Source organism: Peromyscus eremicus, chromosome 12, assembly GCF_949786415.1.
Source record: "Peromyscus eremicus chromosome 12, PerEre_H2_v1, whole genome shotgun sequence".
Lineage (NCBI taxonomy): Eukaryota > Metazoa > Chordata > Mammalia > Rodentia > Cricetidae > Peromyscus > Peromyscus eremicus.
Genome location: NC_081428.1, coordinates 77580545 through 77599839, shown reverse-complemented (window position 1 = coordinate 77599839; position 19295 = coordinate 77580545). Strand labels below are relative to the sequence as shown.

Here is a 19295-nt window from a genome sequence, read left to right as displayed (position 1 = left end):
ATTCATGTAACAGTTAACAACTACCAGGAGTACCTTAGGGACTATATCAAAAAGTTTATAACCTGGACTGTTGAGAAACACTGTATTTCTGATGTTTGTGTGACGTTTTCTAGGCTCTAAATATGACCTAACACTTATTAGTTTAGCAACTAAATCTGAGTTTCTGAATCCCAAGTTGGGTGTGGTGGCACACCCTATAAACCTAGCACTTGTGCCAGGGACCAGGAGTCCAAGATCACCCTCAGTTACAGAGTGAGTCAGTTACAGCTGGAGCTACTAGACCCTTTCTCAAAACACACACAAACCAGAAATAAAAGCAAGAGTAGACAGAGCAGGCAGAAGACACAAACTTTATGAGAAACAGCAGAAAAGGCCATCCTTTGATGAGTTCCAGTCATCTACAACACCAAGCTCAAACTCCCAGCTTTTATATGACCACACCTTTCTCCCTGAGGTGTCCTTTACTCTAGCTGTGGCACTCTGTGGTTTTCCTGACCACATATGCTATTTTCATGCTGCTGTGCCTTTGTATGTATTATTTCTCTGCCTAGAAAGCATTTTTAAAGGTAAACTACTCATACATTAACACTAAGTTCAACATCTGAAACGCCTTCCATTACCCAGCACTCCATACATCCCTCCTGTACAGCACTGGCAGTCTGTGTTACTGCCCAAGTATATCCTATTCAGACAAAATGACCACCATCTAGGAACCAAGTGAATCCTAGGTTTGATAAGCTCTTCCTGAGCACATGATTTTATATATATGAACAGTTTTAAGGAAGGCTAAAATGAGATGCAAGAAAAAGTAAATAATATTTTTGTTACTGAAGCCATTTATTTTCCCAACTTCATCCTCCCTCCCTCCCTATTTGTTTTCAACACTGGAGATGAACCCCAGGAAACGCTAAGCAAGCGCCACCACTGACTCCCAGTGCCCTACCCCTAACTCTATAATCTTCTGAAGGAGACAGAATGGGTTGTGTCCCACATATCAGGCCCAAGCCTTTTACCACTAAGATATACTCCCAGCCTCGTCAAGTCACAGAGTCATACTCCTAGCTATGTCCTAGAGCAAGTTACCTAATACTCCCAAATCACCTCACAGAAAAGAACAAAAGAAAACCTAGTCACTTTTGCAATTGCTTGAGGGTTAGAATTGATACATACTTCTTAAAACATACACACCCCAAAACAAAGTGCAGAGTAAGTGACATGTAAGTGAGTAATCACCAAATCTTGAAAGAACAAAATACTGTATTATCAGGAAAAGGAACACAATAGGATTTCGATAGGAACCACCTTTTGATTTTAGAGTGGAAAATATGGTAACTTATCTTCAGCTGCATTCTTTTTTTGCTCCCCGCAGTAACCCTTTAGTGACCACCATGTCCTTGGGTTCCTGTGATAGCATCAGTCTTTGGTTTCCTGGTCCCTTTCACCACAGTTCCTGTCCGCTTGCCTTTGATTGACACCTCAAGGCAGATATCTCCCTGTCTCAGTTCTCAGGTGTTTTCTCATCACTTCCAACAGCCTGACCTTAAATGAAGAATCCCCCCAACCCCTCTGTCACATACAGAAACAATATTTCAAAATTAAAACTTACCCAGGGCTGGAGAGAGAGCTCAGGGCTTAGGGTGCTGGCTCCCTACAAAGAACCCCAGTTCAGTTTCTGGTACCCACATCAAGTGGCTCAGAGCCTCTTTACTTCCTCTTTCGGTCTCCAAGGAGACATACGCACACATAGCCATATAAATTGAAATAATTTTTTTTTAATTGAACTTAGTCATTTTGGTAGACAACCAAGTACCCAGCTTCCATTTCTTCCTTCTCGACTCTGCCATTCTTCTACCCAAGTTCACCAGTTCTCAGGTTTCTCTTCTTTGCAGTGACACTTTTATTCTTCCTGCTCTACCTTAGTGGTTCTTACTCATACTGGGGACCATGAACCCCTCTGAGAATCTACTGAATATTATACTAAAAAAGATGCTGAACATGCATGCTGACAATGTTAAGAAACCAATGCCTCAAATAGTAATCTGTGCTCCTCCACTCAAGATTTTAACTATTACTGTATACAAAGTTCTCTTTTTATTTTTTTGGTTTTTCGAGACAGGGTTTCTCAGTGTAGCTTTGCACCTTTCCTGGAACTCACTTGGTAGCCTAGGCTGGCCTCGAACTCAGAGATCCGCCTGGCTCTGCCTCCTGAGTGCTGGGATTAAAGGCGTGCACCACCACCGCCCAGCTAAAGTTCTCTTTTTTTAAAGATTTATGTTTTCTGTGTGTTTTGTCTGCTTCTAATGTTTGTGCATCATGTACATGCCTGATATCTGTGTAGCCAGAAGAGGTCAGATCCCTTAGAACTGGAGTTAAGGGCTACCATGTGGGTTCTGGGAACTGAACCCAAGCCCTCTTTAAGAATAACAAATGCTCTTAATGCTGAGCCATCTCTCCAGCCTTTGTATACAAATCGCATCATTAGTTCCTGCTCCCTTGTTACAAACTTCAAGATGCTTTCTGTATAGCCATTAGTGGTCTACAGACTCAATAAGCCAACATAGAAATCACTATTCTCCCTGGTAAAGCCACTGTGCCTACCGTACGCCCTCTTGGATTAGGGCCACAATACAAACCTTGTCTCACATTAGCTCAGCAATCTTCAAACTCATCTTTCTTCGATTCTTATCTTTCAACTACCACTGCTTTGCTTCTGCCCTTCCCTTTGTTAAGTCTCTTATCACTTCCGCAAGAGCTCCTCTGACTGATTCTGTCTGCTTAAGATTCCTCACCTCCACTGACACTGAATGCTACACCTTGAGATGACCACAATGGCCTGATTTCTGTATCATCACCAAAATTTAAATTTGATCATGACTGACTCTCAAAGACATCAGTGCTTTCTTTCCCATTCAACAAATAAAATCACTTACTTTTGCCATTATGGAGTCCTCTACAGTTTCCACCGAAGTACTTTTCTAAGATTAGATTCAACAGCTCAGGCTGTTACTTGTCCCTATTATCTGACAATCAAAATCACACCCACTCTTAAACGCCCAACTCAAAATCCAGTCTTATTTTATTTTAAAAATCATTTTTAATTATGTGTATTCATATGCATGCATATATGTGCATGCACACAGGTACCCAACAAGAGGTCAGAGGCATCGAATTACTTGGAGCTGGAGTTACTGGCGGTTAGGAACTGAATTCTAGTAGGAACTCTCAAGTGCTGAGCACCCACCACACTTTATCTTTTTGTCTTCTACATGATAATTAGGAAGGGGAACCTAAACAAAATAGTCACAATTTCCAATGAACGGCTTTAGGGAAAATCCTGCTAAAGAATAGCTGAAAATCCCTTATTTTTAATGACTTTAAAAATTATTTTTTACTATGTATGTACGTATGTATGTACGTATGTTACCTACTGAGTTTCCTTTTTGTTTTTTTGTTTTTTGTTTTTTTTCAAGACAGGGTTTCTCTGTGTAGTTTTGCTGTCTGTCCTGGATCTCGCTCTGTAGAGCAGGCTGGCCTCAAACTCACAGAGAGGCGCCTGGCTCTGCCTCCGAAGTGCTAGGATTAAAGGCATGCACCACCACTGCCTGGCACCCATTGAGTTTTCTATGCACATGTGTGCAGATGCTGGGATCTGAAGGTTCTCTTAACCACTAAGCCATCTCTCCAGCTTTTTAAAGAAGACAATTATTCAAGCAGACATTTAAGCCAAGATACTCTCTATAATTAAGAATATTCTATAAATACTAAGATATGTTATCAACCTGGAGATAAAAGGATGGACCCAGGATTCAAATTCCAATTACATCTGAATTTTTCTTAAAATTAAAATTTGTATTTTTAAATTTATTTCATGCATATAGGTGTTTTGCTCAAATTCATGTCTAAGGGAACATCTGATCCTCTGAAACTCGAGTTACAGACAGTTGTAAGCTGTCATGTAGGTGCTGGGAATCAAACCCAGAGCAGCAAGTGCTCGTAACTGCTGAGTCATCCTCCAGCCCTTAAAATTTGAATTTTAAAGAGAACTTTGCACAGCAGCTGGAAACTTCAAAGGTCAAGCAACTCCACAGCAGCAACAGCACCAGGATCTAAAAAAAATCCATCTTATCAGACAGAGGTGGGGGAGGAGTCCAATTGACATAAATTTCTTGTCCCTATTTAAAATCAGCTAATTTTTAAAGTAACTGAGACTATAACAGGCAATCTTTGAGTATCTATAATAAGAGTTACTGGCATGTTTACCAGCAGGTGCAAGAGCAGTAATATGTGCAAGACAGATGTGATGTGGGAAGTATTTGTTCTCCATTCCTTTATAAGGTCTTTAATTGTGACCTAATTTAATTTCTCTTTTAACTCCCAAGACCAGTTCACTTTTATCTTCACAGTTGTACACTATGAAATATTTTGTTCATGAAGAAAACGTAACCATTCATGAGTCTTTTTAAAAGAACGTTGATTATTCTCTCTAGTTAAGACACTTGGTGAAAAATACATCTTTCCTGGCATTTCTAAAATTATGACCATTCGAATTTGAATGCATTTCTGAAATAGACTTGCTCACCAGGAAAATATGCCAAAGTACCGAGATGATGAATAACATCAAGGAAAGGCGTGTGTAATGACTGAAAAGCTGCAGCATTTGAAACAGGACCTGCTATAATCAAAGCCTGATTCTAGTTTTGCGCCCTTGGAAACGGACTTTCTTTCAATACCTTATCTGAAAGAGGCTCTTTTTTCCCTCAAGATGGCTAGCCAGGTAAAATTAAACTATGCAGAGTATCTATCTCAGAGATCTTCAATAAATTTGTTTACTTTATTTGGCACAAAAGACACAAAATTCTGGGATAAGAAAATTTACTTCCCCAAGTCCCCCCCCCCTGCCGAGCTGAGGACCGAACTGAGCTAAATCCCCAACCCTCCAAGTTTTCAACGTACAAAACACAAATAGCTTGTTCTAATAAAAACAATACACCCATCGTTCCACAATCAGGTGAGAAATCCTGCAAGTGACCATACAAGAACTATTAGGGCTGTATATATACTGAACACTAAAAGGTGAAGGAGAAATGGCCGCAGTAAATTGGGCTAAAACGTCTGGATACATTTAGTGTTAAGAAAGCGCTCTTGATGGTAACGAAGGAGAAATTTAAAGTCAAATTAGGCCCAATTCCAAATACAGCTTAATAACTCTAAGAGTGATGTAGGCTTATCCTTCCTGAAACGCAACCGATACGATATTTAAATCCATTTTGAAACTTCAAGATTTAAATATCCGCACAACCAACGCTGTTGTCATTAATGCTTTTAGAAAGCTGAGTAGAAACGCATCATTAGCTCCATTGAAGGTATTTTGTGAAAGCTGTTCACGTATACAGAAGGGAAGAAAAATACTGTGGTGTTCAGCACACAAGCTGAGGATTCGGGCTTGCAAAACCACGGCCGCCTCCACCACCACCACGGACAAGTATGTGATGGAATTCCTGGTTTTATAATCTAATGTCAAAAGAAGGCGGCTATAATGCTATAAATTAGGGGACACGGTGCACTTCCGTTCCCGTCCCGAGGGAGAAGACTCGAAAGTACGAGCTTAAGATCGAGTCCTCCGGTCCCGGTCTCAGTGTGGGCTGCCCTTCCAACGGCCAACGAGGGTCAGCCCAGGAAGCACCCCAGCAACACCTAAGCCTCGACGGGCTCCGTGGGTGTGGGCCAAAGAGAAGTCAGGGGTCCAGGTCGCCGCAGAACGCGAGGCCAAGGCGCGGGAAGGGCCGCGCGCGGGTGCGTCCAGAGCAGCCACGGCAGAGGCATGGGGTGACCGGGTGAGGCCGGGCTTGCAAGCCAGCGCAGACACTCACCAAACCATGCCGTAGGCGCCCTCTCCGATGTACGAGAGGTTGGTGTAGCGCGGCCCCACGTCGAACACCTGCCCGCGGACCATCTCCGGGCCCGCCGCCGCCGCCGCCATGTTGGCTGCCTAGCCGCCGCCGCCGCGTTGGGCTTGACGCTTCGCGGCCGACGCTCGGCTTGTGCAGCGCCTCCCGCAGGGACCGCGCCGCTACCCGTGCAGCCGCCGCCGCCGGCGACCGGGAACGAGGAAGGAGGACAACACAGAGGAGAGAACTGACCGCCAGTCGAACCACTGCCTGCCTTCTTGCCTGACGGGCGGGCAGCGAGCGGGAGGAGGGAGGGGCTGGCGTCGAGGGGCGCTGGGGCGGAGCCAAGGGCGTGCGCGCTGATTGGCTCCTCGCGGCTCTGGGGCGGAGTCTCGAGAGCCGGCGGAAGCAGCGAGCTCAGGCAGGAGCACTGCGGCTGCGGGGGAGGGCCGTCTGGTGCGTTGGGAGGACCCGGCGCTAGGTGGCTCTTGAAGGCCGGGTTGAAACCTAGGCGTACCGACCCCACAGAGTATCCGACCCTTGAGCTGGTCTGGAGTCTAGAACGAACTCGTGTGGGACCAGGAACTTGGCGTGAGACCGGAGGATTCACCATATACCAGCCACTGGACCCCTGAGACAGGCCTCTAGGAATCCGTGACCCACTCTCAGATCTTAGACTGCCAAACTGAGACAGAAACCAAAAAGCATGACCCAGACCCAGAAAGATGTTTTCACACCTAAAAATGTGAGACATAAGTAGAAACCAAAACACAAGGCACTGAATCCCCTAATTAGAGGTTTGTTCAAGATTTGCTGGATACTTAAAGTGTTGGAGCCAGCCACCCTTCTAGAGAGAAGAGATAGACAAAATACGATACTTCAGTGCTATGAAGAAGTAAAGAGTGGAGGGAAGGTGTAGAGAGTTGTGCTGAGGACACTGGAGAAAGACTGGGAATTCAGGGACTGAGACCCAGGTGTTGTGTAACAGTTTCCTGAGATTGAAACATTCTATCCTGAGGAGGAGTTCCTTGAACAGGAAAGTAAACAACTCGAGGGAACTTTGGGAAGTCCTTGAAACTGACCAGATTCACCAGATTATTCTTCTCCAGAGTAAGAGAAATAAAAGCTGAGTCCCCCTCAGATGAAATCAGGGAGCTGTCTGCAGAAGCAGAAACCAGATCCCAGCCTGGAAGAGGTTTAGACCAACTTAAAACAGCTGGGAGGACACTCTCCAAATTTGGTGGTATTCATACTTGGGTCTGTCCTGAGCTCCCTCTCTTTAGTGAATAGGTGTGCGTTGTATCTCCCCAGGAAGCGTTTTGTCACACAACGCCAGCTTGGTACAGATGAGCAGAAACTCAGATGGGCATACTGAAATACAGCACAGTTAGAATTGCTGAAACATCTGAACAAGATTTAGAAAAAACTTGATATTGTGGGTCAGACCAGTCACAACACTAATAAACTGAAGAATAAAATTGGAATCTCAAAGTAGGCGGGTGCCAAGCAATGGGAAGATAGTGAGTGACACAGTTTGTGTCTCAGTTTGTTGTCCCTGGTGTTAGGGTACTGGAGAAGTCCCACAAAAGACCGTCATCCACATAGGCAATCAGCAACTGTGTTTATTATCTCGAGAAAGCTTCCAGCATGCTGGGGTCAAACTACATAAAAGCAAAATGGGACAACCCCAAGAGTGACATGTGGGCTCCTTTTAATCACAGCTAAGGGGAGTTCCTAGGACAGTTAGGTCATCTCAGATATGAGTGGCTTAAGCAAATAGCAGTCATATTAGTGTTGGTTTTAATGTGGCAGAACTTAATGTTATTCATTAAGTGGCACTGTTACCGTGCAAGAAAGGCCACGAGGCACAACAAAACCCACTATCAGAGTTTATTAGGAGAAGAGAGGGACAGAAGAGAGCGTGAGCAGGCCTGTGAAAGACATGTGCACAGAGAGGAGGGGAGAAGAAAAAAGAAGGGGAGTCTGTGTCCTGCTTCTTATGGATTCCCCTGCACATGCACATATGGGCTTACGGAGCTACACCATGCATAGATTGCATGATCATACAGCACATGGATTACTTAGGACATAAGGCCCCTTACTTGGCTACTGAACTGTGCATGTGCAGTCGTAGCTGGGGGAGTGGCCAGGAATTCCAACAATTAGTACATTCTAATTGGCTAGGGCGAGTCAGGGTATTAGGATTCTGCCACTCCAGCTATGACTGCACATGCGCAGTTCAGTAGCTAAGCAAGGGGTCTTAGGTCTTATGGTCGTCAGTGCACTGCGTGATTGTGCAAATGCACGCATCGTGGTCACACAATTTGCACATGTGTGGCGTATGAGCCCACAGGTGCATGTGCAGGGGAATCCTTAAAAGCCGGACGCAGACTCCTCCCCTCTCTCTTTCTGCACCCCCAATCTCTCCCTCCTCCTCACATGTCCCTTCCACAGGCCTGGCCACACTCTCTTCTGTCCCCCCACTTCTTCCTAATAAAGCTCTGATACTGGGTTTTGTCGTGCCTCGTGACCTTTCTCACATGGTAACCAGTGCCACTTTTTTAAAACCAACACGGGCTGGTTAAGGCTATAGCTTTTCCATTTGGGGGCAGGCCTGGACAAGCTCCAAGCTTTTATTTGGTTATTACCTTGAGCTTATTGACTGTGGAGGCTGGCTGGCCTAATATGAGCTGACTGTGGGGCTGGCTCAGGCCTGGTACTACACATACCAGTCCTCCTTGTCCTTGCTGTAGGGGGTGTTGGAGACTGATTGTCCTTTGTTCATGGCTCTTCCTCAGAAACTGCTTGCTCAGTCTCAGGAAACTAAAACTGAGGCCTGATTTCTGAGAGAAGACTGAGCAGTCTGTTATGGCGTCTGCTTGGTCCTTTCACTTGGAAGCAGACTCCTCTGTGGGCAACAGTAAGATCTAACTTAGAGACATCAACTCTGGTCTTTTAGAAATCAATAAAAGATCCATGAGGCAATCTCAAAGATAAAAAAGTAAACCTTTAAAAATAAAGGGAGTCCCTCAATGTTAGAGCGCGTGCTTAGCCTATGACAGGTCTGAGATTCATTTCACAACACTAAAGGAACAAAAGTCTGCAGGAGAAACAGAAACAAGACACTAGAAGTTAAAATTAGTCCTTCAAAATGTGTTAAGTCACTCAGCAGAATCCTTTTTAGAAGACAATACCATGGTTCTATTAGGATGTATTTTTTTAAAGATCAGGATAAATGATCATGAAATTAAAACCACTTAACCAACATAAAAGTAGCAGTTGAAACAGTAAAACAGACCCGATGACACAGAAAAGCAAGCCAGCAGTATAGAAGGTGGACATGAGAAAAGTTTACAGTCATAGAATTCCTTAAGAAAGAAAATGATCTAGGATAGTGTTGCCTGCTCTTAATCACAGCATTTGCCCAGCTAGGGCTACATAGTTAGACCTTGTCTTTAAAAGAGAGAGAGAGAAAAAAAAATAACTGAGATAATTGTAGGAATTCAAACTATACAGATCCCAAGAATAAAACTGAGGGAATCAATTAGAAGCAATAGTTAAAATGGAGGAAAGCTTTCCTCAGTAAATAAAAGTAGAAAATTCAGTGAGTTTGCTACGTTCCAAAAAATTAATAAGCAGGAGCCAGCTTGTCTGAGCTACATATTCTATTGCTGTGTTAAAGTGCTCTAACAATAAGGGAGGAAGGGTCTATTTCGACTCCCGGCTTGAGAAAACAGTCCATCATGGCCTGAAAGTCCTGGTGGCAGGAGCTCGAGGCAGCTGTTCACGTTGCAGAAACAGGAAGCAAAGAATGATGCTAATACTCAGCTCCCCTCTCCCTTTTTAAAATAAGCCTAGGCCTTCAGCCCAGAGAATGTACTCTCCATAGTTAAGGTAGGTCATCCAACTTCCATTAACATGAACATGAATCTCTCACAGGCAGGCCCCAAGCCGGCTTTAAGATGAAATCTGGATAAATGCACACCTTTAAAAATGAATTAGTTATCTTTATTCTATGTGTATAAATGTTTTGTCTGGTTCGGGTAGAGGTCAGAAGACGGTGTTGGGTCCTGGAGTTACAAATGGTTGTGAGGGGCCATGTGGGTGCTGAGAACTGACCCTGGGTCCTCTGCAAGAGCAGCCAGTGCTCTTAACTGCTGAGCCATCTCTCCAGCAGCCAAAAGTTGATACATTTTAGGAATAAAGAACAAACTAATAAGATCCTATCAGTGGATAAAGTTACTTAGTTGAAAAGCTAAAAACTAGCTCCAGAATGGTGCTAGATGATAGGTTTTAGGCTTCCTGAAGGCCTCTCTGCTAATGCAGCAAACTGAAGCAGACCGAATTGGTAATTGGTAAGCCCAGGTTTAATGGGTAAAGTGCTTCTGGTCGATTCCCTGGCCCACAGAGAGGAGATGGGGACTCAAGATCAGAAGAACCACTTGTCTGTTTTCGGGGGTGGGGTGGGGTGGGGTGGGGTGGGGTGGAGTGGGGCGGGGTGGGGTGGGGGCTGCAGCTTATATACCCTGTGGGAGTGGTCTTGAGCCTCTCTGGAGGAGGAGCTGTGTTTGGCAGGCTTTGAAGGGGCGGGTTTGGGGGAGGAGCTGTGTTTGGCAGGCTTTGAAGGGGCGGGTTTAGGGAAAGAGATGGGGAGGGGAGTTGAGGTGGATCTTCCACCAGACTCCTTCCAAACATTCCAGACTCTTTGAGTATAGGGGTGCCAGGGTGCCAGGGGTTGAGGTGGAGCTCCCACCCAAATAGTAGATATCTATAATCCTGCATGTGGAGGCAAAGGATCACAAGTTTAAGGTCATTCTTGGCCAGTCTGAGCTACAGGAGACCCTGTTTAAAAAAAAAAACAAATACCTAAATATTGACCTTCAGATTTCTTCTCTATAATATTTTTTGTAGTAATTAGATACTAAAGGAAAATTAAATAAGACTGGCAGCTGCTGGAAGGGTTTCATTGTGATTCTTCTTGGATCATTTCATTCACTCCAAAGTCTTAATTCCTCCTAGATCTTTGCTGCTCTAAATAACTCTCTTAATTTTGTTTTTGCAATTATTTGCTGGAGGTGGGTGGACAGGGCATATCTCAAACAGCATGTCTGTGGAAGTCAGTTGTGATATTTTAATTGTGCTGAAATGTGATTTTATTTTATTTTTTTATTTATTTTTTTTTTTTGGTTTTTCGAGACAAGGTCTCTCTGTGTAGCTTTGCGTCTTTTCCTGGATCTCACTCTGTAGACCAGGCTGGCCTCGAACTCACAGAGATCCGCCTGGCTCTGCCTCCCGAGTGCTGGGATTAAAGGCGTGAGCCACCACCGCCCGGTGTGATTTTATTTGTATGTTAATAAAGTTTGCCTGGAGATCAGAGGTCACATAGCGAGGTCACATAGCCATAAACAGGAGTCAGGCGGTGGTAGCCCATGCCCTTAATCCGATCACTTGGCAGGCAGAGTCTCTGTGTGGTCAAGGACACAGCTAAGCAAGGTGACAGAGCCTTTAATCCCAGTACCAACCATAGAGACCTGGAGTTCTGTATAGACAGGCAGTGACGAGGAAGTCATGTGTCTGGGCTTAGAGCCAATGAGAAGGCAGAACAGAAAGGCAATAAAAACACAAGTTAGATGGGAAGAAACTCTCTCTGGGGAAGCGACGGCTGTGAGGGGCTTTGAGGTGGTAAGATGAGGTAGTTGTGGCTCTTCGCTAGTTCTCTGATCTCTTTGCCTATTACCTCTGTGTTTGGCTTTGTGTTTCTTATTTGATAAGACTGTTTAGAAATTCATCTACAGTCAGTGACAACTTGTAGGAGCTATTTCTCTTCTACCACGTGGGTTCTGGGAACTAAACTTCGGTCATCAGGTTTTGTGGCAAGTACCTTAGTTTTTTTTGAACCATCTCACTGGCCCAAGAATAACTCTTCTTGAGCTCCAGGTCAGCATATCTACTGCACACTGGACAGTGCCACATGACCGCCCACATTTACATGAACTCTACATATCCAAACTACCAACAGTTAATTGCTAAAACCTTAGCTTCAATTTCCCCAGACTTAGGGGGGATTGCAATAATACCCACCTCATATATATATTATATAGAGTAAATAAGATAACACACAAAGAGCCCTGTAGCACAAAATCTAATTGGTCTTTTAATAATAATAATAATAATAATAATAATAATAATAATAATAAAACAGAGCCTATTGGGGTAAATGCTGAAAGATCAGAGACAAAGGGAACAAGCCACTGCCACGTCTTACCTCTAGAACTCTTCAGCCTGAAAAAGCTTTAGTTCCTGTCTCCTCATGCCTTATATACCTTTCTACACTCAGCCATATCACTTCCTTCTTAGTGCTGGGATTAAAGGGGTGTGATTCCCAACTACTGGGATTAAAGGTGTGTGCTACCACTGCCTGGTTCTGTTTCTTTCCTAGACTGAGTCAATCTCATGTAGTCCAGGATAGCTTTGAACTCACAGAGATCCAGAGTTCACAGAGATCTTTGCCTCCTGAGTGCTAGGATTAAAAGTTTGTGCCACCACTGTCTAGCATCTATGTTTAATTTAGTGGCTTGTTCTGTTTTCTGATCCTTAGGCAAATTTTATTAGGCTACACAATATATCACCACAGAGCCCAGTACAAAGTATACTATGTCCCCAATAAAGGTTATCTGTTATTGTTATCTACTCCACCCAACCCTGTTCCTGATCTTGTATCTAGTGGATAGTGTTACCTTTACACAGATACAAACTGCAAACACAGCTATAATTGTAATGCCTCGTAGGCTGTTGGTGTAAGCTTTGTGGTAGAATATTTATCCAATATGTATTTTACCCCACTCCTGAATGTAGCACCCCCTACCCAGTCACAAATTTCCATAAAGTTCAATATATATGAATATATTTAAGATTTCTTTTAGTTACTTTATATGTGTAAGGTGCATTCATGTATGTGCACGTGTGTGTGCATGAGTGCACTTACCTGTACATGTCCATGTGGAGGCCAGAGGTTGACCTCAGGTGTTTTCCTTCGTCACTCTCCACTTTAGTTTTTGAGACAGCATTGTTCACTGAAACTAGAGTTCTCATTTCAGCCAGACTGGCTAGCCTTTCAACTCATACTGCTGGGCCAGGCTTCTGTGGGGGTGCTGGGGATCTGAACCCAGTTTGTCATGCTTTTGTAGCAAGCACCCTACTTACCAAGCCCTCTCCCCCATCCTAATATCTCTTCACTGTATTTTTGCTACTCAAAACTACGGTCTCCAGACCCGGAAGCATCAGCTTTTCTGAGAATTTGTTATAATTGTAGCATCTCAGGCCCCACATCAAACTTCCAGAATCCAGATCTGCATTTTAACAAGAACCCAGGTTATTAGTTTCCATCTGAAGTTTGAGAAGCAAACTTTGTGTGTAACCACTTGTTGGCTACGGCCTGTTGTATCATCTTACTGAGACTGTTTCTTCTTCTATTGGGATTGGTCTTTCTATAACAAATTTAATCATATTCATCCCCTGACTCCCAACTTCCTTTTTCTTTTTGTTGCTGAGGATCGAATCCTGCGTCCTAGTACTCTCCCACACTTTCCATATAATCAGGAGTTTGACTGGACCTTAGAGCACATATCAGGGTTGTGAGGAGCCAGGCAAAACCCAAAAACTGTGACAGTGAAACAGATTAATAAGATATGACACCACATAAATGACTTAAAAGCTCTGGAGGGGCAATAAGAGTGAAGTGTGAACACTGACATACAAACACTTCAGTTAGGAGCTGGAGAGATGGCTCAGTGGTTAAGAGCACTTGCTGTTCCTCAGAGAACCTAGGTTCAATTCCCAGCATCCACCTGGCAGCTCGCAGTCATAACTCCAGTTCAAGGGGCTCTGTCACCCCCTTCTGGCCTCTGTAGGCACTACACACGTGGGACGTGGACAAAACACCCATACACGTAAAATTATTAATTAACCAAACCAAAGCAGAGTTCTAGTTCTGAGCAAATTTTCTATGCTCCAGAATGGCAGAAGTGGAAACATATCTTAAACTCATAGATATTTTTTGAGGATTAAATGGGTTAGTATGTAGCTTTGAACATGATACTCAATAGTTACTGCTTTTTTTTTTTTTTTTTTTTTTTTTTGTACCATGTGTTGGCATTCTAGCCTGCCCCTTGGGGACAGCCTTGCACGTCTTGATATAAATCCTACTTTAAGAGAAATTTCCTCCTCCCCACTCTCTTTCTCTCTGTTCTCACAAGGTGTGCACCTCTTTATCCCCCTTCTCTCTTTCCATTCTTTTCCTCTCCTCCTCTCTCCCCTCATCAAATAAAACTCTTCACTGAACACTGTCTGCATGGCATCTCTGACTCTCACCCACCATGGGGCACCTTGGCCCAAAGGCTCTCCACCTGCTGGATCATTACATTGGTGCTGGGTGATGTTTCCCTTGGCATTTTCTCCTACATGCCCAGTCTGAGAAATGCTGGGACCCTGTACTGTCTAACATCATCGCTTCTCCAACTTCCAACTGGAGGACCTTTGGGACTCTTCACCCTATCGGTAAGATTCCTCCCTCCCCTCTGGCCATTTTCTTGACCGTGGTCTCTCACTTCTTGGCCCTGTTCAAAACCCGGTAGCAGGCACCACACATCTCAGGCTTTCAGCCCTCCGGTCCCGGTTCCTATGTGATAGCATATGGTGACAGCTTGCACCCACTCACTCCATAACCTTTGGATGATGGTCTACTGGCTATTTTGAGCCATCATTGGTCCTCGCTGACCCTCTGGGACACGGAGGTCAGTCTGTTGGACCTTGTACCTCACTGTGGAAAATGTACCTACCCTCGCCTATCCCAGCTCCTTCCTTATTTCCTGCTCCCTCATGCTTCTCCAGCAGTTACATCATCACTTGTCCCCAGGTCCCTTTCCCATGGCATGTGCACCTTTAAAACCGCCCCTCATCCCTCTCCTCTGTAATTTCATCCCCAGCCTCTTTTCTCTCTTGCTTCGTTAACTCTGTTGCCAGTATCTCATCTCCCTGCTCCATCCATGGACCCTGGCACCACCATTTTCCTGCAGCTGCCTGGTCCCTTCACCCTCACGCTTTGGCTCTCAAACTGTCTCATACTGTTCTGTCTCTGTCTGTTCCCTGTGTCCCACTCTTCTCCCTCCTCCTGCCACCATCACTGGAGGCAAGCCATGCGGAGCCAAGCCCCTCCCGCCTCCAGCAGCCCGCCATCCCTCTGCTGCTGCTGAGGCTACCAAGGCTTGGGGAGATGGCCACATAAGTTTGTTTCTGATTGACTTTTAAATGCTTCAGTTTATCTGTTCATTATCTGTTCCATTTGTCTTGGAAAAAAAAACAAAACCCATGTGAACACGTGATCAGGTACCAGAAGGCCATCATGTATGTGGTCAGGCAGATGCCATCTTGGCTAAGGTTAAAGACAGACAAGTCATATGGCTCCATGGCCATCTTTGACAAGGGCAATTATGTGGTCAGACAAGCACCATCTTGGCTAAGGTCAAAGAGGGAGAGGCCATATGACCTCACTGCCATCTTTAATAAGGACAGCAAAAAATCACTTTTTGTCAGTGTCTCAAGCATGGGCAGGGTGCCTGGCACTTGAGCCATCTGTATGGGGCAGAGGTTCAGTCATAGCCTGGCATTCTTTCCTCTGTAGCTGCTTGCACTCATGTGGGCAGGGCCCAGAGACCTAGCTGCTCCCCTCTGGGACTTTCTGGCAATATGGCCAACTTGCCAGTTCATTTTATAGAAAAAAAAGTCAAGCCTTACTTTTTCTAAAGCTACTAGGTCTCTTGACATAACTAAATGATTTAAATGTTTCAGATTACTTTCCCCCTCTATATATTAAGTTTTAAAAATTTCAGATTTTAACATTAATAGAGTTCCGATGCAGTTTGGGTCACAATCTCAGGATTTTGGATTTTCTTTGGTTGTCTTCCAAATATAAACTTATGGGTACGAGTCTACTGCTGTTTTTCAGATGTCCCACCCCTGCTCCAGATAAAGGAGTTTTCCTTGCCTGTCTATTCCTGAGAATTGTGTTTCTCTCTCTCCTGGCCTCCCTTTCCCAGTTACTAAGCCATGGGCCTAAAGGCTCCAAATAATTTCATGAATTTTAACTTCTGTCTCTAGTCTACCTGCTTCAGCAGGTTTCCACTTGTCTGGCAGACACATCCAAGCATAAATTTCTGCAATCTGCTCCAAAGGACCACGAGCTCTAGACTTGCGGAAGGCTGATATGGTGTGGACCAGTCCAACCAAACGTAGCTGTTCCTTGTCTCTACAGTCAGGTCAGATGACCACATGCTTCTGATAAATATGCCATTGCCTGGGTTCCCTCCTTACCTTTGACTGGTCTCTCAGCCTCCTGGGCTCTGACCACCAGAGCCCCGTTTCAGCTTGAAGCAGCTATAGAAGAGTATTGTCCCTGCTCCCCTTCTCCCCCTGCCAAACAGGCTAAAGGCCTAAGTCAAAGAAAAAACTCTGGAATAAGGGACAAATTGGCTACCTAATGCCCATTGATAAATACCAGGAAACTGGACCCAATATTGTCAATTGATAAATTTATTAACTAAAATGATTCTACAATAGAATAAGACACTTGACCTTCTTTATGCCAAAACAAAGAAGTATTATATGACCTTAAGAAATAATTATTTCTATATAAATCATTCAGGATTATAATCTGGCTGTACTCAAAGATCAGAACTACAGGGCCTTAAAAAATGATAATAGATGCAGATATCACTGCCAATGGCTTAACAAGTGTATCCTTACTCAAGGTCTATTCAGGTCTAGGAATGTAAGTCTCCATGTCCTTGCTAAATTTATCTGTTCATATTAACAAAAACTAACTTAGAGATTTACACTTCTAGAAAATTTAAATAAATGATGGCATATGTTTGATCAACAAGATATATATCGTATAATGGAGTTTCTGGTCCACCAAGAGGGTCCTTTTCTCAGAGGGAAACTTTTCTCAGATTTGGGCCACACCCTGACTCACAATCCCCTTTTCTCCTGTTCCCATTCGGCCCTGGGATCTTTCTCCTGTCACTCTTCTTTACTTTCTCAGGAGACAGTAAGTCCTAGCCTTGTAGAAGCTGCTAAGATATGGGAGACTAAGGGAATACTAGTTGATAGTCAGCTGTTCATACCTAATGGACAGGCAGTCCTCAAATGCTCAGAAATCTGCAGGATATGGCATTTAAAATGTTGATCAAAAGTTTATTATATCAGACAGAGATTCCCAGATCCTAGCAGTGACCCAAGTTCTCCAAAGAAGATTACGAGGCACCATGATGTCTCCATCTGGATGATGGCAACACTGACCTCTGGGCAAGATGGCCCAATGTGACACCTGCCACCAAAGACCCGGGCCAGACTGTGGACAAACAGCAGGACATTGGAGAATTGATTGCACCTCTTTTGCATAGACAATGTAAGATCAGTCTTCCCTATGTCCCTCTGCTATAGGAAAAACTCCCACCTTATGGATCTGGTTGCCGAAGATTGATGCTATTCTGATACTTTTGCCTCCAACGATGTGGAGACCTGGGTATGGACTGGTCCCTGTCATTTTTAATAGATTTGAAAGCTGCTTGGTCTGCACTCAGATATGATTTATCCTTTTCAGATCTCTGATTCCATCTGACAACCAGGCCTTGCTTCAGCTGCCTTCTCAGTTCTCTGTATAAAATTCACAGGTCCCCCTCTCCTAGGGCTACTACTAGGTCTAGACACAATTTACCTTGTTATTGGATCAGATAAACTCACAGAACAGATTTCAATGTAACTTTTTACTATTGACTGCTCTCAGTGTATCCTGGTTTGTTTATATGAAGACAGGAAAGCTGTCTCACTTCTGTTCACTTACACATCCTTCTCAGGTCTGATGATGTTTAGGGAAGCCTCCCTCCTCCTTCACTCACTCAACCACTTCCATTCGGTAAATTTCCTCTTGTTATATATAGATTTAAAGATGTGTTTCACTGGGCTGAAGCCAGGCCCTAAAATATGTTCATACCTTTTAACCTAAAGCCATAGACTTTCCTTATGACACCAAGATGTAAATCTGTTCTGGTTGTTTTATACACTTACAGGTTCCTGCATGGGTCCACCCCTTCTGCCTGGGCCAAGGCTAACCAGATATACTAGCCCCTGCACCAGCTCTGAGGATGCCAACCACCAACTGAGGATGCCAACTGGGATGGATACGTCCCCACCTCCAGAGAAACAGCAGATATGATGGCTTAACAGATGTGATGGCTAATGTCCTCCTAAAGAATACATCATCCCTCAATTCACTGCTGGTACCTCCTCTCCAGGCTCAAGCGGGCACCTACCTAACAATGACAACAATCTATTTTTTTCTCCTAGCAACCTGCCTTCTCAGCTCCCTCAAGGAACAGATGCCTGAGATACCCATGCCTGAGATCTCCATGATGACAACCAAATTCTTCTTCAGTCATACCTCCTGCTGTGTGTGATCCCGACTCCCACCTCTCCACCCCACTTCACCCCCAAATCAGCAGGAAGCAGTCTCGAGAATTCAGTGCCCTTATTCCCACACTTGCTGCCATAACTCACCTTTTTATAATAATCAAAATGGAGGAATGTTGGCATTCTAGCCCACCCCTGGGGACCTGCCTTGCGCATCCTGACGGGAAGCTTACTTTAAAAGAAAACTCCTCCTCCCCCTCTCTTTCTCCCTGTTCCCATGAGGTGTGGGCTTCTCTCTCTCCCCATGCTCTCTTTCTCATTCTCTCCCTCTCCCCCTCTTTTCCCCCAACCAAATAAAACTCTCCACTGAGTGCTGTTTGCATGGTGTCTCTGTCTCTCACCTGTTGTGGGATGCCTTGGTCCAAAGGCCCCAGAGTGCCATATCATTATATCATGTGTAATCCTCAAAAATCTTGCTTAGGATTTTGATTTCTACCCTATTGGTCTTCATTAATACCAAGTTGTCTCCTGGTCTAAATATTTTTTCTTATTTTTATTTTTTAATGTGTATGAGTGTTTTGTCTGAATGTATGTCCATGTACTATATGCGTGCTTGGTACCCTTGGAGGCCAGAAAAGGGCATTGGATCCCCTGGGACTGGAGTTACAGATGGTTGTTAAATGGAAATCAGTCGTGGATCCTTTGGAAGAGTGGCCAGTGCTCTTAACTGCTAGGCCATCTCTCCAGGTCCCTGTCCTAAATGTTTTAAAGAATTATGTAGTATTGGCACTTGACATATAAGCTTCTAAATTAGAAATCAGTGTTATGTGGCATGTGGTTGATTCAACCTGTAGATTTCCATGTGTGTATGTTTGATTTGTCACTGTTGCTATCAGAATTATGAGAACACTTTTAAAACAATACTTTTTAAAACTCCAGATC

The 19295-nt window shown here is 44.2% G+C and overlaps 1 protein-coding gene and 1 long non-coding RNA gene across 6 annotated transcripts in view; one reads left to right on the top strand and one right to left on the bottom strand.

Annotated features, from left to right (window-relative positions):
• Mapk1 (mitogen-activated protein kinase 1) overlaps positions 1 to 6186 on the bottom strand; it is a 69768-nt gene extending 63582 nt beyond the window's left edge. For all 5 annotated transcript variants that reach the window (XR_009382220.1, XM_059276816.1, XM_059276817.1 and 2 more), the window contains exon 1: positions 5871 to 6186. Coding sequence is in view for 4 of the 5 variants with exons in the window: in XM_059276816.1 (XP_059132799.1) it covers positions 5871 to 5980 (110 nt within the window). In the remaining variant the exon portion in view is untranslated. The remainder of the gene's footprint in view (positions 1 to 5870) is intronic.
• A 9562-nt stretch (positions 6187 to 15748) lies between these two features.
• On the top strand, positions 15749 to 18723 carry LOC131922565 (uncharacterized). The gene is made up of 2 exons (XR_009382319.1): positions 15749 to 17352; positions 18014 to 18723. It is a non-coding gene; the product is annotated as an uncharacterized LOC131922565 (long non-coding RNA).
• The last annotated feature ends 572 nt before the right edge of the window (positions 18724 to 19295 follow it).